Below are 21,563 nucleotides of genomic sequence, written 5' to 3'. Positions count from 1 at the left end.
ATGCATTATGACCTATTTGGCTGTGGCGCGTGCCATGATGTCGGTCAGTATGTTTTCAAGCGATAAGACACAATAATAAAGAAGCTGTTCTTTTCATTTCCTTTGTAATAATGGATGATCTCTGCTTAATTCAGTGGTTTAATCAGGAAATGGCTTGGATGTTTGCTTATTGTTATTGGTCTCGGAAACAAAAGAGTCATTTTATATCACAAAAGCACTAAGTGTTAGGAAGCATCCCAAAGAGAATCCCAGTCCATCCGACATGAAGGTCAAACTAACAAAGTAGGCATGTTTGAAACTTCTTACCATGGCTTAGATTTTGAATCTTCACTTAAAGTTGAACAGCATCTGCATAAAGTTATATTTTTGTAAGTGCTTAAATAGTTTTGAGGACAGCAACATGTGAAAGAATAAGACGCCTCCAACAAGATACTGTAGTTGGCACTGAGAACAAAGTGGCACATCCTCTGAATTATTTATTAGATAGAATGATAAGAGCATCAGGTTGAGGTATTAGTATTCCTTAACCTCTTATTTGGCTTTCAGGAGTCTTCACAAGTGTCTGTCTTTTCCTTTGTCTTTTCCCACCCCTCCACCCTGCGTCTGGAGGCTCCTCCTGGGTAAGAGGCTGCTGCTCCATCACGCTCCTCCAAGAAAGTGGGTCATGAGTCTGAGACTGTGGGATTAGCGACCGTCAGGCAGGCGTGTGCCGGGCCGCCTCTTATCCGTAATGTTAAGACCCCCACCCACTCCCCCTCCCTTCAGTAAAAAAGAAAGGCAAAAAAAAACACATGCCCTCCACCACCCTCGGGTATACAAACAACCATCTTTAGCCATAAGCCTGTTAGCCTAAGACAATTCATAACTGACTCCCAAAGCAGCGTGGCCACTGTGGAGTGATTAAGGGGAACATCATGTACAAACTGCTTAACTTTTAAAAGTCATGGAGATGCAATATTACAAGCAATAACATCAAGGCATTATTAAAAAAAAACAAAAAAAACAATTGGAATAAAAACTTGCCATGCCCAGTAAATGTGATACACGCTATTCCTAACATTGTTTCCTAATATACTGAAACAGGAACCAGCTCAGCAATAATGACATCTACTAGCGACATCATGATAAATGATACCTTTTTAAACAGCTGACCCTGTGATACTCATGGCAAGCTGGCTGTCTGGTTCCATGCTCGGACATGGTATATGATTAATTAGCAAATAAATTGCTGATAATAAATACATTCATTTTCCAGCTGAATGATTACATCCATCATTGAAGGTGACTGTTCCCTAGTACTGTCGCTAATCATTGTTTCTCTCGACTTTCCAACTACTGATGGTTAAAGAGAGGGATACATCAATAAAGGACTGTGGAAACTTTAAAAGGGGATATGGAGTAAAGATGGGATTGGGATACTGGGAAATAGAGTTTAAAATCAAATAAAAAGAGACAAGAAAAACAAAACCATAGTTATGTGTCAGGGTTGTAGCTCTTTCACGCTGCACAGAGGGAGCTATAATTTATCTGCTCAGCTCATTGTTTTGGTCCAGATTGGGGGGTCTAGCTCACTCTGTGTCTGGGAAGGTTCATTAGAGAGAGAGAGGCAGGACAGAGATTTCAATTAGAGTTCAATTATAAGCACACTGCCCCTCATGACCTCCTTAAAAACCAAAACACAACATTAAATTCAGCCACCAGTGTCTCATTCAAAGGTTTACTGGTATTACGTAGATGTAGTAAGTTATTTAATTATGCCTTTAAGGTTATCAACAGAGAAATAGCTACAAAATAAAGAGATAAGAGAGTAATATTTTTTGTCAGGAAGTTGTTTTAAACTTAAGAGTCGTTACTAAAATATGTAGAGACTCAGTGAGTAAACTGTCTTTTTACATGGGGGAAATGTTATAAACATGTGTATTCTTCCTTTTTTTATTGAACATTAGAAACTCAACTTACAGAGGTCATCGGTTATCTTTTAAACATCTAAGTACTGTCAATGTCTGGAAGTATTAAGTTGTGTTAGCAGTATATAAAATAAGATTAAATAAGAAAAAGTAAAAAAAAGGTGCCACCATTTTGGTTGAATGTGTTGCCATTGGCCCTGTGCACCATCCTTTGTCACATGGAAGCTTTTTTATAATCAAAACATGCCAAACATAAATAAATATATCCTATCAAACCTTTTTAAAGCTGATCTACATAACTGGCTTTAAATCAGCCCATAGATGTAAATCTCATATCCCTGTTGAGCTGTTTAAGAATATTTATTTTTCTATATAAGATATTTCTACCAATAAATACCACCTGCAAACCAGATAGACCCCACAGCAGGCCAACATCTGTAATGACAAGCTAGGTCAAGCCTCAGGTCTGCCTGAAAGGTTTGACCCTTGACCTCCCAGGCATTATGTCTGCCTCTGGGGTGGCTTATCATTGCTCTAAAAAACTGATATTTCCCACCCAGGACAAAGACGGGTAAAACACAACGTAACCAGTCGGGTCCCCAGACAGTGTGTCGGAACAGAGTAACAGCATCCCCCATTTAAATGGATGGACAGTTGTTGGCCTTTATTGTCTGAGCATGAAACCAGGGACACATGTTGGGTGGTAAAAGTGTCAAGGCCTGACTGAAGGGCTATTGTGTTGCTTTCCAGTGGTAGCAGTCAGGCTTTGTTCCCTGTGTTGTTCATCATTAGCATATCAATATTCAAAGGGGTTGATGCCGGGCAGAGGTGGCAGCCTTTTTAGCCCAGAGTAGGCCCTCCTGGACAAATGAAACCTGCATTCGACTCTGAAGGGCCAGCTGTTGAGCTTAGCCCATAAAGATAAGAAGTATTGGGGATACCTGACTTTGAGTGTTTGTCCATTTTGTCTTTCTCTTTAAATTTGCAAATATAATTTTAAATGCGTGTACATTTGAAGCACTTCTGAAACATTTCTCCGATTGTCTTGGGTGGATAACAAAGGCCTAAATGGTGTCACCCATTCCACCCCTCACCAGCCCTCCAGCAGGCCTCCCTCCCCTTTCTTTACTCCAGCAAGCTGACCCCACGACTGGTAGGCCGGAGGACAGTTAACCTTGTGTGTTATTGTGTGTGAGTGAGTATGTCGGAGGGGTAAAGCCACCAGAGAGTGTCGGTTACTCCGAGGGCCAAGCGGAAAAGCGGTTGGGCAGTTTAGCCAGCTGCTGGGGGAGCGAGCCACGGCAGGCCTGGTCAGTGAAACCTTGCCAGATGGAGCCATTTCAAAACAATGAGAGCTGCTTGCTATGGTTGAAAACTAGAGGCTGGTTGCTCAGGGGACGCAGAGGGCGGTCCTTTATCTACAGTATCTACACCCTGTGCTTTGGTTTGCATCATCTGAAAAATTGTCTTTTGGTCTGCAACTTATTCCTGCAGACATTTTGTATTTTTAAGTTTCACTGCTGACTTTGTTGACTTAATTCTCTAGCAGCAAGTGATTAAATCTGATCCCATTTACCCTTATCTATAGAATGTTACACTATGTGTATTTCTTTGCATGATCACTGTCGAGGCTTGTTGTTCAGATGCACAAGTCATTATCTTGCCGTCTTTGACATCATCTTGATAACTATTTATTTCTCTCAATATTTTCCCTCTCTCTCACTCTTATACACACAAGTTTGCTCTCATCCTCTCTATCTCCAGACAGCAACAGGCTGAGTGTCCTGGGACTACTCCGCTTAGGAGTAACCAAGCCTGGGTAATGAGGCGTGTGATTGGTCCCCTCCCTCCTGAACAAGGCCAGTCTTAGGACCACATGATTGATCATGACAGCAGCACAATGGTAGCCTGGTGTCAGAGGGGTGGCATGGGTGCACATGGACCCCCGTAGTAACACTCAGTCACCCTACTCAGCTGTGCAAAATCAGTTACACACACATGCACACACACACACACCCAAACATATTCACATGTATGTGGACAATTCAGGACAGCACAGAGGCACTTGTTGACACATGCAAACATGTAAAATGACAAGTAAAAACAAAGCAAGATCTTGTGTCCCAATATGTGAATTTAAATGCATAAAAAGGCCACACCGTCAGACTGATAATTTAAAAAGTCTCTTCAGATCGGAGAAACCTCCCTCTAGAGACGGGCAGTGTATTATAGGAGCTTATAATCAATATATTTCATTAGTCAAGCTTTTGTCATAAGTTAAGCCCTTTAATCGTAAGATTTTCTCTTCTTGAAAATTGCTGATTTTCTATGTTATGCAGATCTTCTCCCATTGGAAATTGTTCTGAGTGCAAAAATACAAACATAAGCTGAGATAACATTATGTATGAAAAACAACTGATCTCATTAAAGATCTGTGGTCGTAAATCATTGTCTTTTCAGGTGAGTGCCCTCACTTGAAAACCGAACTTTCATGTAGTACATACCATTCGTTCTGTTCAAGAGACCCTTAAGGGCCAAGCCTTGTCTCATCCACTTGTGAGCCTTTTGAACCTGCTCATATTCAAGGTTAAAAATCAAGTTCCAACTGTTGCAAATGCTGAATATTAATAGAGGGCCCTTACTGGCTGATTGCAGCTTCTTTCTCAAGTAGTTCCCAGGTGTTTTAAATCTTTACCAATTTTCTGTGAGGGTGCTCTAGGCTTTGCAAAGGATGAACAAAACAGGATAAAAGCCTTGGCCTGTTTTCAGGGTTGGTTCTTCATGATATTCATGCAAGGGAGCTGAGGACACAGGAACATAATATGTGTGTGTCAGTATCTGCACAGTTTTACAAAATAACTTCCAAATCGCATTGCTTATTTGTGATCAGTTTATCCCTAAAACTGTTACATATATATAGTATCTTGTGAACCAAGCCGAACCATAATTGTGTTGTCATTGTTTATCAAAATAATAAAGAGGATAATTCTCTATTATTTTTAGAGATTGTGATTCCAACCTTTTAAATAATTTTTATTTGAGATTTGAACATGCATGAGTCACCATGTACTGCTTTAAGTGCAATACCAAAGACTCTCTTCTCAAAGTAGGATTGTTGTTGTTCTTGTAGTCTAATCTTATTTGATGCTACAGTGGCTTTCAGTTACTCTGTACATCTCCTTCCAGATTTACAAACAGTTTTCTCTTAATCTGTGTAAAGATCCACACTGAGTTGTTGACCAGAGATTACTGCCCATGATAACACCCAAAATGTGCTTGTTATCCTTGAAAACAAATACCCACCAGATATTGTTTTTTTCAGAACCATGTGTTTGTTGTGGAATTGCTGGAATGAGGAAGAGAAGATGTTGAAGTACAATGACTAAAGAAAAAAGTAGTGGATTTCTTTCCAACTTTGTGAGGCTAATTGCCCTGAGTGGACTAATGAACAGCAAAGATCTAATTGGCTTACGGCATTTGTGGGCTGGTGTGCTGGGCGAGTAAAATTGAATCAAAGCTGTAGGACCGTCAGAGTAATTTTGTGCACTGTGGTGGTAATTGGCACAGTGTCAAAGGCATGTAGCATGGCACTGAGCCAAAATGCTCTGCACAAGCGCATGAATTTAAATATTGTAGGAATGCATTAATTGCTTTGTTTTTAAGAAAGAACAAAAGAAAAGTGTTCAAATTAACATCGATGAATTATAATAATTGAACTTGTTTTTCCTTTTACCCCTAACACTAACAATATTAATATTTCTTTTTCTCAAACAAACTAGGTTTATTTTTTTTTAAAAGCTACTTTAGTTTAGTAGTGTCATCATTGTAAACTATTTCCAACAGTTAAGATGTGCAGCTAATATCACGGTGTTTATGCTACCCTACAACAGCTATGATGTTCGTTCTATTTTTAAACAAACAAAAGAAAAACAGAAGCGATACAAACGCAACAATGTCCCAAACACGGCCCAATTGCCCCATTGTGCCCCGTGAAAGACAGACACGTGCACCAAAACATAGATAAGGAGAATAGAGGGGGGGGCGGTGTTTGTGTCTGTGTGTGCGCGTGTGCGAGTTCTTAAAGATAGCCACGGGGGATACAGGAGCACACACGCCTCTAGCCTGCAGAGAAACTCCCCCTTCAGCACCCTGGACAGAGGCAGCGCTGCCCGCCGGGTACTTGAGTATTTCAGTAAAGTCACAGGCAGCTGGGCTCACAGTCAGGTCAGCTGCTGATGGTCATACACTTTTCCACTGCCACACGCCCCTCGTCTCCACCTCAACTCGAGCTCATCAACACGGAATCAAAGAGCAACTTGATGAATATTCACAGTTTACGTCCTCGGTGGCTGACGAACGGTGAAAGATCGACTGGTTTTCTTTTTAACATTTTTTTAGAAATCGAGCTTTCTTCGACCAGATCTCAACTCCAGAGGATACATCTCCAGGAAAGTTCGGGTTTGAGTCCATCGTCGCAGTAGTTTGCTTTTGTTTTTGATCACAGGCGTTTCGGCGCTGCTTCTTCTTTTTTTTTCCTGTTGGGACATTGGAACATCTTGAAAATGTTGCTTGAACACCCGGGGTCAAGCTGTCAAAGCACCGGAAATTTCTCCCGGTACAGTTCAGGACAAGGTAAGAAACCATTTTAATTTGTAACACTGTCGGTATGCATTAAAATGTGGGTTTAGGGAAAGATCCAGGCAGAGTTTAATATTAATTGATGTCCTGTGGTCAGTTAATCAGTTACAATTGGCGTGAAAATGGAGGATAATACAGCAGATCAGCACAGCAGGCTCTCTGAAGGCTGCCCTTGTTTTGCTCAGTGAACTCTGACAAGCGTGAAATAGACCTTGTTAACTGTTTTTTATCTTATCCTAGTTTGGACAGGGACTAGTGTTTTTTGTTGCAATGAACATTTGATAATTTCTGTATTCCAGATATTGTTATTGTAGACATTAAAAAAGTGATTTAAAAAAACAAAGTGTTGCAGAAAACAGTTCGTGTTGATGTATACAGACCATTTAGAGGCGCTTTCTTTTGCGCTGCGTGTGGAAGACGTTATGAATCTGTAATGAGCCTTCATTGTTGGAGAATCACACGAACAGATGTTATGCGCGTGCTGTCATTTCACGCCACCGCTTGCGGTTGTAACGGGAGCGCAGGCAAGGTGCATGGTGCAGGGAGCAGATATGGAGACCACCGGACCCCCCCCGGCTCTATCTGCCAGCAGGCGCGGAGCAGCTCCCACCCGTAGTCCACCGCCCCGAAATGCTCAACAGGTGTCACATTCCTGCCCTGACAGGTGGGACACCTGAGGTTGGAAGTGCAGGTGATGAAGTGAAACTGGTCGGATTCTAAGCTTCATGGGGGAAAATTATTATAATTATTAGAGGCTTGTAGAATTATTTAGCGGCACTCAAAGATGGAAAATCATGCTCTGTTAGTTAGGCTTGTTTCTCGAACGATTCTGTCTTCTGTTAAGGCTGCATTTATTATTTCATTATCTAAGGCATCACAAAACTACATTTTCATTTGATATAAAATATTGGTGTGTTAAATTATGGAGAATAAAACTCAAACATATTTTTCAATCAGGTGATCTAATTTATCTAGCCAAAAATAAGATACAAATTGAGACAAGAAATAAACGATAAACGGGAATTTACGTTTTTATTCTTGTGTCTTTCTATAACTGACTGACCATTTCTTTGATGATCATTTTATCGCTTTGTTGTCGCATTACTGCCGTGCTCACCCCCTCAAAAGTCAGCGATCAATGTGACATAAAAATATTACAAAGCTGAAAGTAAGAGGGGCACCCATGAACCCCGCACCTTTCTCCAAAACGTCTTTCATATACTTCTAAAATGCAGGCAAATAGGACATTGATTTTGGATTCATCAGCGGCCCGGCTGCTGTGGCACTACCAGTGATTTCCCAAGGCTCTCTTTTGTGCCAAAGATCAGTGTCAATAAAATTCATTGGGGTGTTGGCCCTATCAACATGTTATTGAACAGCCAATCTCTCCCCTAAATAAACACTTGTCTTTGAGCACGTGTGCGCGCGCGCGTGTGCACGTGCACGTATACCATATTTGAAATGACATTGTTACATCTGATCAGAATAAACAATTGTTACCCATTGCTTTATTATAAAGTATACAAATTGTAAACTGTTATTGCACTGTTGTGTAGTAATAATAATATAGACAAATACAACCATGGATTTGTCATGTTCTTCCAAGTCTGAAATGATATAACTAACTGTAATTGTAAAATAGAGCGATTATTTGACAAAAAAATGTTTGTTCATATTTTGCAGGGGAAAAAAACGTGAATTAGTGATTCAGGCAAAGGTTTTTAAAAGACCACTCCCCCATCAGGGCCCAATCTTTCCTTTGCGCATGGCAGAACTGGAATCTGAATTAAAATAGAAAGCCAAGGCGAATCCTCTCGACACACTATGAATCAACAACATAACAGTGTCTAGTTCCCTGGATTTTTTTGAGGCTGTGTACGTATCGAGTTCGTTTTGTTGTTTTCAAGTGTTCATTTGCATCAAGTCCACGCGGGGATCATTAACATTGTATGTAATAATGTTCCGTTTAAACGCATGCCTTGTTGGGCTTCTCATTGAAAACAGTTAAGGGAATATAACGCATTTACTCGGTAAAAAATATATGTGTAATCATTATCATTTACAGAATATTACCATATAGCTTTTTTCAAAAGTGGCATGTGTATGCATCTTTAAAACGTACCTTCCATAGAATTACCCCTGTTTGTTTTTTTACCTTTGTTATTTATAATATTAGGCTATATATCGAGAAAAGACAATCATATCGTCCAATCTAATAATGAAAATGCATAAAGAGAGCTCTGACTTTCAAAGTGGATGTTACTATATCTCAGTTTCTGTTTGGTAACAAAATACAAATAACAGACATGTTTCTATATATTTGTTTTCATAATTTTGGCAAGTTATAATAGTATATATTTAAACCACAACGGTGAAACTCTTTTGGTTATTCCTCTCATCTCTTGCATGTTTACTCCTCTTTAGGGTACTCGGTAGGTGATGTTAATCTATCTGCCTGTCGCCCAGGAAACGGCGCAGTGTAATCCAGCACAGGCTTCAACTCAGTGGAGCATAAAAGCAAACTCCACTGCGCGCTCGTGTTCGCATTTGGGCTCATTCTACACACATTTATCAACACTTGACTCCTGCATATGCGTGTGGATAGAAACTAAACAAGATATATTTGATTTAATATAAGCATGAGCTATGGATGGACATGGTGAACGCAACTCTCTAAAAGAGACACCAAAAAACACGGAGATTCTCCTTGCTCTGCTGTCGCACAGTGAGGAGCTACTGAAAGGTAACCGGAAGCCAACATTTAAACATTTCATTCGTTTTTGCATAGTTTATACTTCATATATGTAGCATGTGATAGCCTAACACATGTTGGACTTAAGCGTATTTGGGCCTTTGAGTGTGGCTGTAGATGCAGTTTGTTGATAATATTTCCCCGATGGTAAATTAGTGTGTACTGTCATAACTATGGATAATGGATGCTACATATGTGCAGTGGCTTTAATGTCAGGATATTGTCCTGTCGGGCGAAACAGTTTTTTACAGCTGGTGATGCTCCAGATCTTTTACGCATCAGGCTTTTATTTGACCTTTGATTTATCTGAATGAGCGTTCAAATTTAAAAGTATCATATTTTATAATTAGTGCTCTTTTTTGGAATGTTACTCACTCGTGGTTCACGTACTGTTTTAATTCGGGAAAGGTTTTTACGCGTTGTTGAGTCTAAAGCTTTGTGATGACTATTCAGACGGTTTTACTAAAGAATGCGTGTTCTTGCTAAAATGTTTCTGTATATGCATGTTTTTCTGGCGCTTTGGTGGTATGTTTAATATTAACTATAAACCACAATGTGTCCATTATTACACAGGTCCATTCTGAGCACTTTATGTTACATAATATACATTTACGCACGAAATTCCCGTTTGGATTTCCAAGCATTTAATTTTTCAAGTGTGCCCCATAAGGCAAGCAATTTGCTTAGACACCTTATTGGTTTGTACCCTTAGGCCGCAGCTTTCTAGTTTTACAGCGCGCACTGAATAAATGATGGCCTGTATACACCTGTTCTTGATGGGGCTCCCACCACCACACTTGTACAGTGTTTCGCTGGTGATGCCAAAATAAATGGTTCATTAATGTGTCATGAATTGTTGACAACAGAACAATAGGAACGAGACTCCTTGCACAGGCAGAATATAAAGTGGTTGAGCATTTTTTAATTAGCAATAAGGAGGACTAATAACGTCACTAATAACGTTTTTTTACCTTTTTGTCTTGTCAGGTTTCATAAAGCGTGTTGTCTTAATCCCTCGCTATTGTCTTACAATTTCACAAATGGGGATTTCTTTTGTACATATTGAAGGCTTGTGGGTCTGAAATTGACCTCGCAAAAATAACCTGCTGCTTGTTAAAGATGATTACACGTGACAAAATAAAAAGCAGCCGATCACCACTCGATTCACGAGTTATTAATACCCAAGATGATCCTTAAACTTAGACCTCATATATGGATGTCAAAGGCAGTTTTTTAATAGAATCTTGCTAACGTTGGTCTTCACTGTTGGATTTATATGAATATATTATATTCTAGTAAAATATGTTGGCAGAATCAGCACATTTCGATTTAAATCTCAAGAAGTTTTGTTGTCTGTTATTCGCTACAATTTTCTCTGATAACCATATTTATCCAGCATAGTTTTATAGAATGTTCAACAGTGTAACAGTTTTAAAATGAAACAATTTTGTTTTGTTGTGTGAGTTATGAATAAACTGACTCTCAAAAGAGCAAAAGGGCTATCTTTTTTCTATGGTTTGCGTTTGACTGTGTTTGTGTGTGTGCATACAATTATGATTATGATCTGGTTCTCAGTTGTTTTTGATTGATTAGGTCGATTAGTTTTGGATATGGGTTATTTATTAAATATGATTTCATATAATTCCATTTTCTATTTAAAATTGAACATTTATAGTATGAGTTAAAAAATGGTGAATTAACACGACGAAACAAACAATTATTTCAAACTTTAAAAAGAGATTAGAAAGTAATTCATTGTCTCGATATATATTCATCTTAATTTCTGCAATAAATGCTGACGTCACCTTTTTGAGCGTCTTACATAATTAATCGTGTGTACATTAACAGACAATTACTTTAAGTACACGTGCACATATTAAAGACAATCAGCAGGATCAGATGTCACTCAGTAAAATGTTTCCTCATGAAAGTTAATATATAGTTTAAATTAAAATCACAAAACCGATCCCATCATGTCTCCTGCAGAAATCCCAGTATGTGCAGGCTGCAATCAACACATCGTGGACCGCTTTATCCTCAAAGTGCTCGATCGCCACTGGCACAGCAAGTGCCTGAAATGCAGCGACTGCCAGGCGCAACTGTCGGAGAAGTGCTTCAGCAGGGGCGAGAGCGTCTACTGCAAAGAGGATTTCTTCAAGTGAGTAGATGTCTAAAACTATTTAAACAAGAAAATATATATATATTACTATTTAGATTTAATTGATTGAAAGTTATTATGTATTGATGGAAAACGTCTAATTTCCAAAAGGAGATTCGGGACCAAGTGCGCAGCCTGTCAGCAGGGCATACCGCCCACCCAGGTGGTGAGGAGAGCGCAGGACTTTGTGTACCACCTGCACTGCTTCGCCTGCATCGTGTGCAAAAGGCAACTGGCCACAGGTGACGAGTACTATCTGATGGAGGACAGCAGGCTCGTGTGCAAAGCTGACTACGAGACCGCCAAACAGAGAGGTGAGGAACAAAATGAACATCTCAACATTTATGTTACTGGCCTGAAAATTGCGTCATTTTCAGACAAAACCCTGCATGTTATATGATGCGTTACTCTGCGGACTTGTTTTTTAAGTACCTGCTTTGAGTTGTGAATCAGACGTGACAATTAGGTCACCCATAAAGTCTGACCCACGTGCGCTGATTGCGTCGTTGCCTGCAACCCAATCGATAGCAAACTGCGTAAAGTGGAGTCCCGGAGGCTTCCACTTGCACTCTGCGCTGCAAGGAATCAGCTTTCAATAACTCTTATTACAGTATTGTGTTTGCCTTCCGGAGTAGAGGCAGAGAGGCAGAAGTACGTGTTTACAGTATGTAGGCCTATAGCCTATGAGAGTCTAAAACTTAAGAAACAATGTGTTACGTTTAATAATGAATATACTTTACGTTAATGGTGCTATTTTTGTTTAGCTATTATAAATATCTTAATGCTTTTAAATGAAACGTTCAATTTAGCTAAATTAAAAATGTATATATTAATTGGTATTATCTTTAAATCCACAGTTGCAGTAAATTCACCCTGTATGCTTTTATTCATGTAGGAACTCAATCCAAACATAGAGGGGAATTGTCGTGAATTTTCAATTACTCATATTAATACTTTGTGTGATAATTGTTCAAAAAGAATATTCCTTAAAACAACATTGCATACAAGTTGTGAAAAGTCAAATTACAAAAAGTTCCATTAAGAAAATAAAAACATATGGTTACCAACAAGATAACATACCTATAGTATATTAATATAGTAATTTGAACCTCAATAACAAATATGTGAAGCGTATATAACCAAACTATGATCAATTCTTTATGCATCTACCAGAGATAGTTTATTTCATTTGTTAAATTGTGGAAATACTTACGAAAAAATCCGATTTTCCTCCAATGGTATTGCTAAATGCAAAATATTTTTCTTTAATATCCTGAACAAACAACCAAAGCCACAGTCACTTCCCAGCCGGCTGTGCTCCTGATAGGGCAGAGTTTTTATCTCCCCATCTGTTTGTTTGAATTTACTGCCCAGCACCAAGTGTTGATTTACGCAGCGAGTTAACGCAAGTTTTCACTAAAAACACACACGTTTATTTTACTAATGAAAGGGTGCAATTACTTGGGCAGCATCCATTTGGATGATGGTTTTGTATTTTGCTGTGCTGGCCAACAGATGTGCAGACATGATGCAATTATGCACAGGATGCCAGAGTGTTAGTTTATAGGCAGGGCAGAATTTATGCTTTTTTATGACAAATTATAAAGTTTATATGATACGGAACATTTTATGCTATTGGTCACTGTGAATGTGTATTTCTTTAAAACTGTGACGTCATGTTAATGATCCAAAATACATATCAAGATTCTATCCCAGGCAATCGTTTTTATGGGAATGTTGTTGGGGAAGCATTTATTGAAAGTATTAGATGGAATTTATCATTTAATGCTCATTCTCTCATTTGTCTTTTTCTTGTTTACTGATTTCAAGACTAAACCATATTTCTTGAAAATCGCGGCCTGGAAACTTGGAGAGACACAGTCCATCATTGTCTTACATTGTGTGTTCTTCATTCTCTTTTCAGAAGCCGACTCAACTGCAAAAAGGCCACGAACAACCATCACTGCTAAACAGCTGGAAACACTGAAGAACGCTTACAATAACTCTCCCAAACCTGCCCGCCACGTCCGGGAGCAGCTATCGTCAGAGACTGGCCTAGATATGCGGGTTGTGCAGGTAAAGTGTATTATTATCCATTAAGGGCTGTTCCATTAGTGTCCTGACTTCATTATCAAGGGACAATTGTGGCCAAACTGGCACAAGTCTACTGTACGAATAAGAGTGTTTGTGTGTAAGTGTGTGTGTTAGGGGGGAATTTACGGCTAGATGGAGTAAAATGAAGTCTACATGAAAGTCAGCCCAGTTTAAGTGCAAGCTCGTTAACAATGCTAAGAGGGCCCCTCGCATATTGTCTGCTGCTGAGGAGCCTCACGCCGGTTGCTAGGTGGTGGTCATATATATTGTTTTATTTGCAAGGACAAAAGTAGAGACGGAAGCCACTAAAATGCTCCTCATTATTCAGTGAAAGGGAAGGGGTGAAGAGGGTTCACTTAGGGCGGAATATCATTAAGGAGAATGTAAAACTGCTTTTTGTGCCAGTGACGGATATTAATACATTTTGTGCATAAGATAAAATGATAAGAAATGTTAATTTTGTATCAGAAATCCTATCCATTTGTGAGGCAGTTGAATTGCTTGACCATGTAATGCTTGTGTTTTCAAAAGCTTAAGTTTATAGTACAGTGTAGTACTTTATTCAGTAAAAGGGAATAGAGGAAACTCTGAATAATTTAAACTAGTGGCACGTTAACCTGTCTGCACCTCGGGGTGAGGAGAACTTGTAGCTGTTTCTTAGTTAATTAAATGCGTGATAAATCTGATGAGGATTACTCCTCAGTGTCACTGTTTGGGGTGCAAAGCCATGTCCAGATAGTCCTTGAAAACTGACTCTTTTATGTTTTAAAGCATAATATCTGCATCAGTGGAAGAGCAGAGGACTTCACACATAGATGACTTTGACTTGTGAGGCACAAGGACTAAAACAATGTTGACTTTTATTGTCCTGAAGAAGATTATGCTTTCTATTTGTGCTAGAAAGCCTTTTGTTTGTGTGAGTTTAAAGTGTCACAAATGTGTTATTTTCAAAAGGAAGAACTTGAGGCAACAAAATACGATCTTATTAAGTCACTAAATCCATTAACAAACCAGATGTATTGTCTTTTTCCCTCCAGGTTTGGTTTCAGAACAGGCGAGCTAAAGAGAAAAGGCTGAAGAAAGACGCCGGTCGGCAGAGGTGGGGGCAGTACTTCCGCAACATGAAGAGGTCACGGGGAAGCTCCAAATCTGACAAGGACAGCATTCAGGAGGAGGGCATGGACAGTGATGCTGAGGTGTCCTTTACAGGTACAACCATGATTTTTGATACATTTTAACAAGCTGACTGCTAACACATTTGCAAAATGGGCACAATTTCCTGCTATTCACAATGGTGTACCAACAAATTATTTTATTGTGTCTGTACTATTCAGTTGTTTTGTTATTTGGCCTTTTTTCCCTCGTTTTGTAGATTATTTTAATCAATAATCGCGGTATTGAGGATGTGACAATACTATCTGGCTAGCTAAGCACAATTGTTAAGGAAAATAAATGGTATAGGATAACTGTCCCAGAAATCAATTGTTTTCAGTGTGGATTATTACAGTTTTAGTAAACCCACTCTTGCAATGATTTTTACAGATGAACCACCCATGTCAGAGCTGGGCCTCACTAACGGCATCTACAGCAGCCTGAGCGAGTCTTCACCGTCCATGGGGGGACGTCAAGGTGGCAACAACCACAGCTCCTTCCCCCTGGAGCACGGTGTCCTCCCCTCTCAAGACCAGTTCCACGACATCCGCTCAAACAGCCCGTACGGCCTTCCTCAGTCGCCGGGGTCGCTTCAGGGGCTTCCAAGACACCAGCCTCTCATCTCCAGCTTAGTCTACCCTGACTCCGGCCTTTCCATCATGACCCAGGGCAGCGGGCCTGGGATCAACCCCGGTGTGAGGGTCTCCATGGGGGCCGCCAACGGCCCAAGCTCAGACCTCTCAACCGGCAGCAGTGGAGGATACCCAGACTTTCCAGCCAGTCCTGCCTCGTGGTTAGATGAAGTGGACCACGGGCAGTTTTGATTGGTCAACATTGAAAAATTGGACTGTATTTCTTATTTTTTTAGTTTTCTGTGTCTTCTGTCGGATTTAAGGAATTGGGAAATCAGGGCAGTAATTGTGCAAAGGACTAGACTGCTGTCTTTGGATTTCCAAAATATCTGATGAACAGGTCAATTTAAATCTTGGATCCATGAAAGGGAGGAGGGAAATGTCCTTTCTTAAAAGCACTTGGCTTAACAATTGTCCTTCAGTAGTAAAATCGTATGTAAAGCAAGAAACCTGTCTAAATGTTCAGTTTTCAGATACCACAATAAGCTTTTCATCAATGAGACTCATTCTATCATATGGATTTTCACCAATTCGCTCTCTTTATTCTCTTCTCTTTGTTTTCTACACTGTGTTTAGGGGCAGAATTCAGTTTACCGTTCAGAGTCTTTAAATGTCTGGTTGTTGCCAAATGTCTATATATAAATATATAATGGTTTATCATTGCGGAGACTTTATTTTTATACACATCCCTTCCTGGACATAAATAAGAACCCAGATATGAGGACTTTGTACATTCTTAAACAGGTATCTAGGCAAAATATAGATGTTGTCTTAAATGGAACCTAGGGGTCCAATTACTTCTATGCATTTGTGTGTTCTCAGATGTATCTCGTTTGTTTTGTTCTACCGAAAACAACCCCAAGGAAGAACTCGCTGTAGCACCTGGGGCACCTGTATATGTTTGTTTATGTGGAAAATGTTTTATGTCTTATTTATTCCCTCTGGTAATGATGACGATGATGATGATGATTCCTGGTTAAATGGCAGGACTTTAATAAATTTGTCACCTAAATTAACAATGGAGTTCTATCCTTTTTGGTTGAATAACAACATTGTGAATCATTTGGGAACTAAATGACTAGTGAGAAAACAAACTGTTGACAGTGGTTAAGCAACTTGTATTAATTTCCCACTAATTTAAAATGTGTTGTCCAAGCCAGGAAACATGAGACCACGGATAGATCCATCCCTGTCTTATATCTTGCATGTATTTATCTATAGCTCTGAAACAAGAGCAAGCCCACAGTTCTGCCTGTGTCTGCAAATTGAGTATCTGGCTAACTACCAACACTGTATCAGGGGTTCAACAGCTCTTTAGTGGAGAAATTTGATGCAGACAGAGTCAACTCATCAATTCAGAGATTACTGGGCCTTGTTTGCCCAAATGCCCCTATGGGAAAGGAATCTCCAATCCATTAGCTGAGAAGGGATCAAGTGCCCCTTGTGAATTTCCTCATTTGTTTAGTTATTCAAAGTCAGGTTCAATTAAGTAGATTAAACAGGGTATGTGTTGGTGGGTGCACGAATGAGTGTGCCTATGTGAGTGCGTGTGAGTGCGTGTGAGTGTGAGTGTGTGTGTGTGTGTGTGTGTGAGAGAGAGAGAGTGCGTGTGTGTGTGTGTGTGTGTGCGTGCGTGTGTGTGTGTTTATGTATTTCCTTTTATAATGGCTTGTGACATAAATGCCTTAGGTGATTATTAAGTGATGCATTTTAAACCTTTTAATTTATTTAACATTTATTTATAATGTGGTTCTAAAACCAACACTGTGTGAATGTTTTTTATTTTGGACAACCTGAGGTGAACAGTTTCAGTGCTATACTTCAAGTACATGGAGTTTTCATACAGTAAGTACTTTGACATTATTCTAAATACATTACATTTACTGCATTTCTGAAGGGAAATTGTTTGTTTTACTCCATTACATTTAGAGCTACAGTTACGAGTCACTTTTTAGATTCTGATATACAGTAAGGTACACAATTAAACAAAACACAACATATACATATACAACTTTTTTTTAAAGAATTGTTTTGGGCAACCAGTGCCTTTAGTGCAGTTGAGAAATGGGGAGACAGAGGGGAACATGCGCAGCAAAGGGACTCAGGCGGGATTCGAACCTGGGTCCACCGCATATGGATCAAGCCTCAGTATATGGCTACCAGCTCTACCCACCCATAGATGAAACAGCCTATAGATGAAACTTTTAAGCAGAATATAAAGTCATTAAAATCCTCCCTGCATAATCCAGCAACATTAAATGGCTTTCTTTACATACAAGATTTTCCATAATTGGCAAACACCCTGAAGGGATAAATATGCTTTATGAGAAGTTGTATTTTTGAAACTTTATTTTAACTATATTTGCTTATAGTTCTTCTCAAATCCTTAAAAGTAAATAGTATTGTGATTTTATTTCGAAATGCACTAATGTGTTCCTGCATGATCGTGTAGCTTTTACTGTTAAGTATGACATGTTTGAAGGTGAGAGCCAGCTGTCCTCGAACCTTTTGTCTGGATGTGCAACCTCCAACTTCCTCCCCCGTTAATGGCTGGCTGCTCTGCTCCTCAGGTTCCCACAACAAGAAAAGAAACACCGGACAGGATATCCAGCTGAATCCTTCCAGCTGAGTGGCAGGTATCATTGTTGCCTGGCAAAAGCGACAGGTGTGTAACTCGACCCAAACAGAGTTTGGCAAAGTCAGTAAGGGGGTGAGAGTGAGTGTAAAAGGCAGCGTTAATCCCCCCAGATACCCACCTTGTTCCGTTTTCTAAACTGTTTGTCTTTGGGGTTAAACAGGCTGATGTGAAGAATTTCTTGACTGCATGGAATTTGTCACACAGCAGGTGTGAGATTTTGGTGACCATGAGATGAACTCTTCTTCACAAATAACTGGGATTACCCCACCCCACTCTTCAGATTGAGTTGTAAATCCAGCGTTTTCTGAGTAAAGAATTAGATTAAGTTGGATATGCAATTTGTCAGATGGCTTGTGTAAAACTGGCAGAAGTAGTTTTTAGTGAGGTGTTAGTGTCAGCAACATGAATGTGGGGAGCTTCACAATAATTAAGTAAATGGTGGGAAAAGAGGGTGGGAAAAAATCTCTTCCTCGTAGTGATGAAGTGTAGAGCTAAAGATGAAGATGCTGAGAGATACAAGATCTGGTTAATACAATGGGGTGAACAAACACTTCAAATCAATGTGTCATCAAACAATGAAATGTTTGTGTTTCACTAAAGACTAATAAAATGATTTGGACATGAGTGTTTATTATGTTTTTCATTTGAATGTTAAATATCACCTCATTTTGAGTCTGGGATATATAGAGGAATAGTCAATGCAGTATTAGAAAATGGCTCGGATAAAAAGAAGATTTTGCTTGGTCCCTACTGAAACAGGACTGTTATTGGATTAGAAATAGAAAATCTGCCATGCAATCTCTGAGCTTTTTATTGAAAATATGTAATCCCTGGATGCTTTAGGAATATTTGGATAACTGGATATAACTCTCAAAATAAGGCCCATCTTAAATGTGCAGTGTATTTGAAGATGATAGAAATGTAGCAACAATATTTGTAGTTGTGTATTTTGAGATTTCATATGTTTTAAAGTTTTCAGTTTAATTTGTGTTTGGGTAGTGAATTATTGATTTTAAATTGATAACTGTAATGAGACAAAATCAACAAAAAAAATATGACAGAAAAATAGAAAGTCAGTAGCGCATAAAGAATAACAATTAGAAAAGAAAATCATAAATATAAATTGATATCATGATCACTGTTATGGTTGCCAATTGCTTTGCAGCTTCTGTTAAACTGTTGCATTTGACTGTCCTTTCTGTAAAGGATTCTTTGCCTGGCAGCATGCCTGTTGTCTCTCAAATACACACACACACACACACACACACACACACACACACACACACACACACACACACACACACACACACACACACACACACACACACACACACACACACACAGGCCCCCCAGCCCCGTGTCAGATGGTGCTGAGTAAATCAGGTCTGACAATAACACCTCCCTTGGGTCCCACACATCACAGCTACAATTCAGACCTAATGGAGCAGCAACGGAGGGGAGGCCGCATGGTGGTTGTGTTGGGGTGTGTGTGTGTGCATGTGGGTGGTTGTGGCTGTGTACGTGCACAAATGTATGCATGGATGCATGGAAGCAGCGTTTCATTTTGGGATCTCTGGAGGAGGGGATGGACATGGGGAGAGAAGTGGAGAAGCGCTGAGGATTAACTGTGGTACAAATATGAATCAATTAGGGGAACGTGTTAATGACAAGATCCTGCCGTGGATAGCTTTGGGGCAGTATAGAGGCAGACATGTGAAAGGTAAAGATGCTGGGAAAACTGAGAGGAAATGAAAATCAGTCATACAAAAATGTGATCTGGCTCCCTTTTTCCAAAATACTAAAAGTTGCAATAATATGGATAGCTGGTGAGTTGAAAAAGTAAGAAAAAAACACATGTTTTCCTGATGGTGCGCACACACAGAGGGAACAAACTGCAAACACAGCACTGACCAACAAGATACTTTTGTTTGTGTAGATTAATGGCAGCAGCAGCATTAACTAATCAACACGGTCATTAGCGTGTTTTCACTGACAACTTTAATCAAATCTATCACGGCTCCACCTCTCCATTACCCGCCAGCAGCATAATTATCTCTTCATTTCATTCTTAGACGGGAATGCAATATCTGGTAATCTGTCTGCAATGGTTGACTGAAATGCATTCAGGAACATTCATATTAGTAATGTGTCGGATAATGTTTCACTCAGCGCTTCTTCTCATTGCTGGCCCTTAGTTGTTTGTCATTTTTTATGCAATCTTTAAAGCACTTTATACAGGCATTAACCTAGGAGTGTGGACATGAGAAGCATACTGATTTTCAAATGTTATGTTTGAACAAGTACCATCAAAAACTTGTTTTACAGTTTCACTTGAAGTGGATGTAGACCGAGGGATATTTATCAGATTATATGTTTAGGTATTTCTAACAATTGTGATTTTTTGTTATCTAGTCCATCTTTATCATCAATTACAGTATGGAGTTTCAAAGCTATAAATTATTACTAGTGTTGAAAATTGTTTACTTTTTCTAATCTAACATTTGTTTTTAAAGAAAAAAAGAAAGCAGCTCTTTTGCATTTTGAGGCTGTTTTGATAAATGATGAAAACAAATGCTTGTCCAATCTGGATTTAATTAATTTTCCATGGAACAACTGAATAATTGAATAATCATTTCAGCATTAATTGTTTTTTTATAGGTGATAAATCTTCCCTCTTCAATCTTGTTGGTTTATCACAAACAAAATCCCTTGTAGAATACAACAGCAATCATTTAGCTGCTGAAGACATTTGGCAGTTGCAGATATATTATAAAACATTTAAAATACTGATACTTAAACAACATTTATGGTGGACTTGGCCTCCTTATCACTGTTGTCAGAATTCATAAAAGCAAGTGTTTACATTTGCCTCACTGTGGGATAATCACCCTTTTTCTCATTAGGAGCCTTGGCTCTGTGAAGGGCCATTTTGGGGCCTTTCGGCATCCATGAGGTGTTAACAGCTCCCCACGGGAGGCTGTCTGGCTCTCACATAACCCTCGACCTCACCCGCCCACAAACGAAACACTCACCAAACCACTCAGACTCACAGATGGTCGCTACACCAGCAGCCAGCCATCACGCTTTTCAATTATTGCTACGCCCGGCAAGGGCCATTGCTCAGCTGTCAGCGCTTAGTGACACAGAGGGAAGAGGAGGAGCCAGAGTGGGATAGGAGACAAAAAGGACTGCATCCAAAAGTTAGAATACCCAAAGAATAAACTCCAGTATTTAGGGAATACACGATCGCTGCTATCTACAGAAATGTAAGGCATTGCCTTGACAGTGACAATCAAAAGTGTCCTTATGTCTGCTCTGATCTAGCTGAAGAAGGAAATAAATCACTCAATATAATTGTTGTTTTTGAAGCTAGATATTGGAGTGGCATTGGAAGGAGAGGGGAGATGAAGCACGCTTTTGTTGTCAGGGTAGGAGAGACAAGCCCTGCATGTTTGCTTGTTAGCATTTTCATTTGAATATTGCTTCATAGTGGAGAAAAGAGGGCAGGATATTGATCATATTTAGTGCGGTTGCCAGGCTTTTTTTCAGAGAAAAGCACCCCTTGTATCTCAATATGTATCACTTCACCATA

At 39.5% G+C, this 21,563-nt stretch overlaps 1 protein-coding gene across 1 annotated transcript; it reads left to right on the top strand.

Moving 5' to 3' along the window:
• Positions 1–6,071: 6,071 nt before the first annotated feature.
• On the top strand, positions 6,072–16,305 carry lhx3 (LIM homeobox 3). Its single transcript, XM_063889819.1, has 6 exons — positions 6,072–6,539; positions 11,284–11,455; positions 11,567–11,769; positions 13,380–13,531; positions 14,587–14,758; positions 15,092–16,305. The coding sequence occupies exons 1-6, from the start codon at positions 6,470–6,472 to the stop codon at positions 15,523–15,525; spliced, it is 1,203 nt and encodes a 400-aa protein (XP_063745889.1). The 5' UTR covers positions 6,072–6,469; the 3' UTR covers positions 15,526–16,305.
• Positions 16,306–21,563: the final 5,258 nt, after the last annotated feature.

The sequence above is a fragment of the Eleginops maclovinus genome, chromosome 8 (genome assembly GCF_036324505.1).
Source record: "Eleginops maclovinus isolate JMC-PN-2008 ecotype Puerto Natales chromosome 8, JC_Emac_rtc_rv5, whole genome shotgun sequence".
Lineage (NCBI taxonomy): Eukaryota > Metazoa > Chordata > Actinopteri > Perciformes > Eleginopidae > Eleginops > Eleginops maclovinus.
This window is presented reverse-complemented; position numbering and strand designations above follow the sequence as displayed.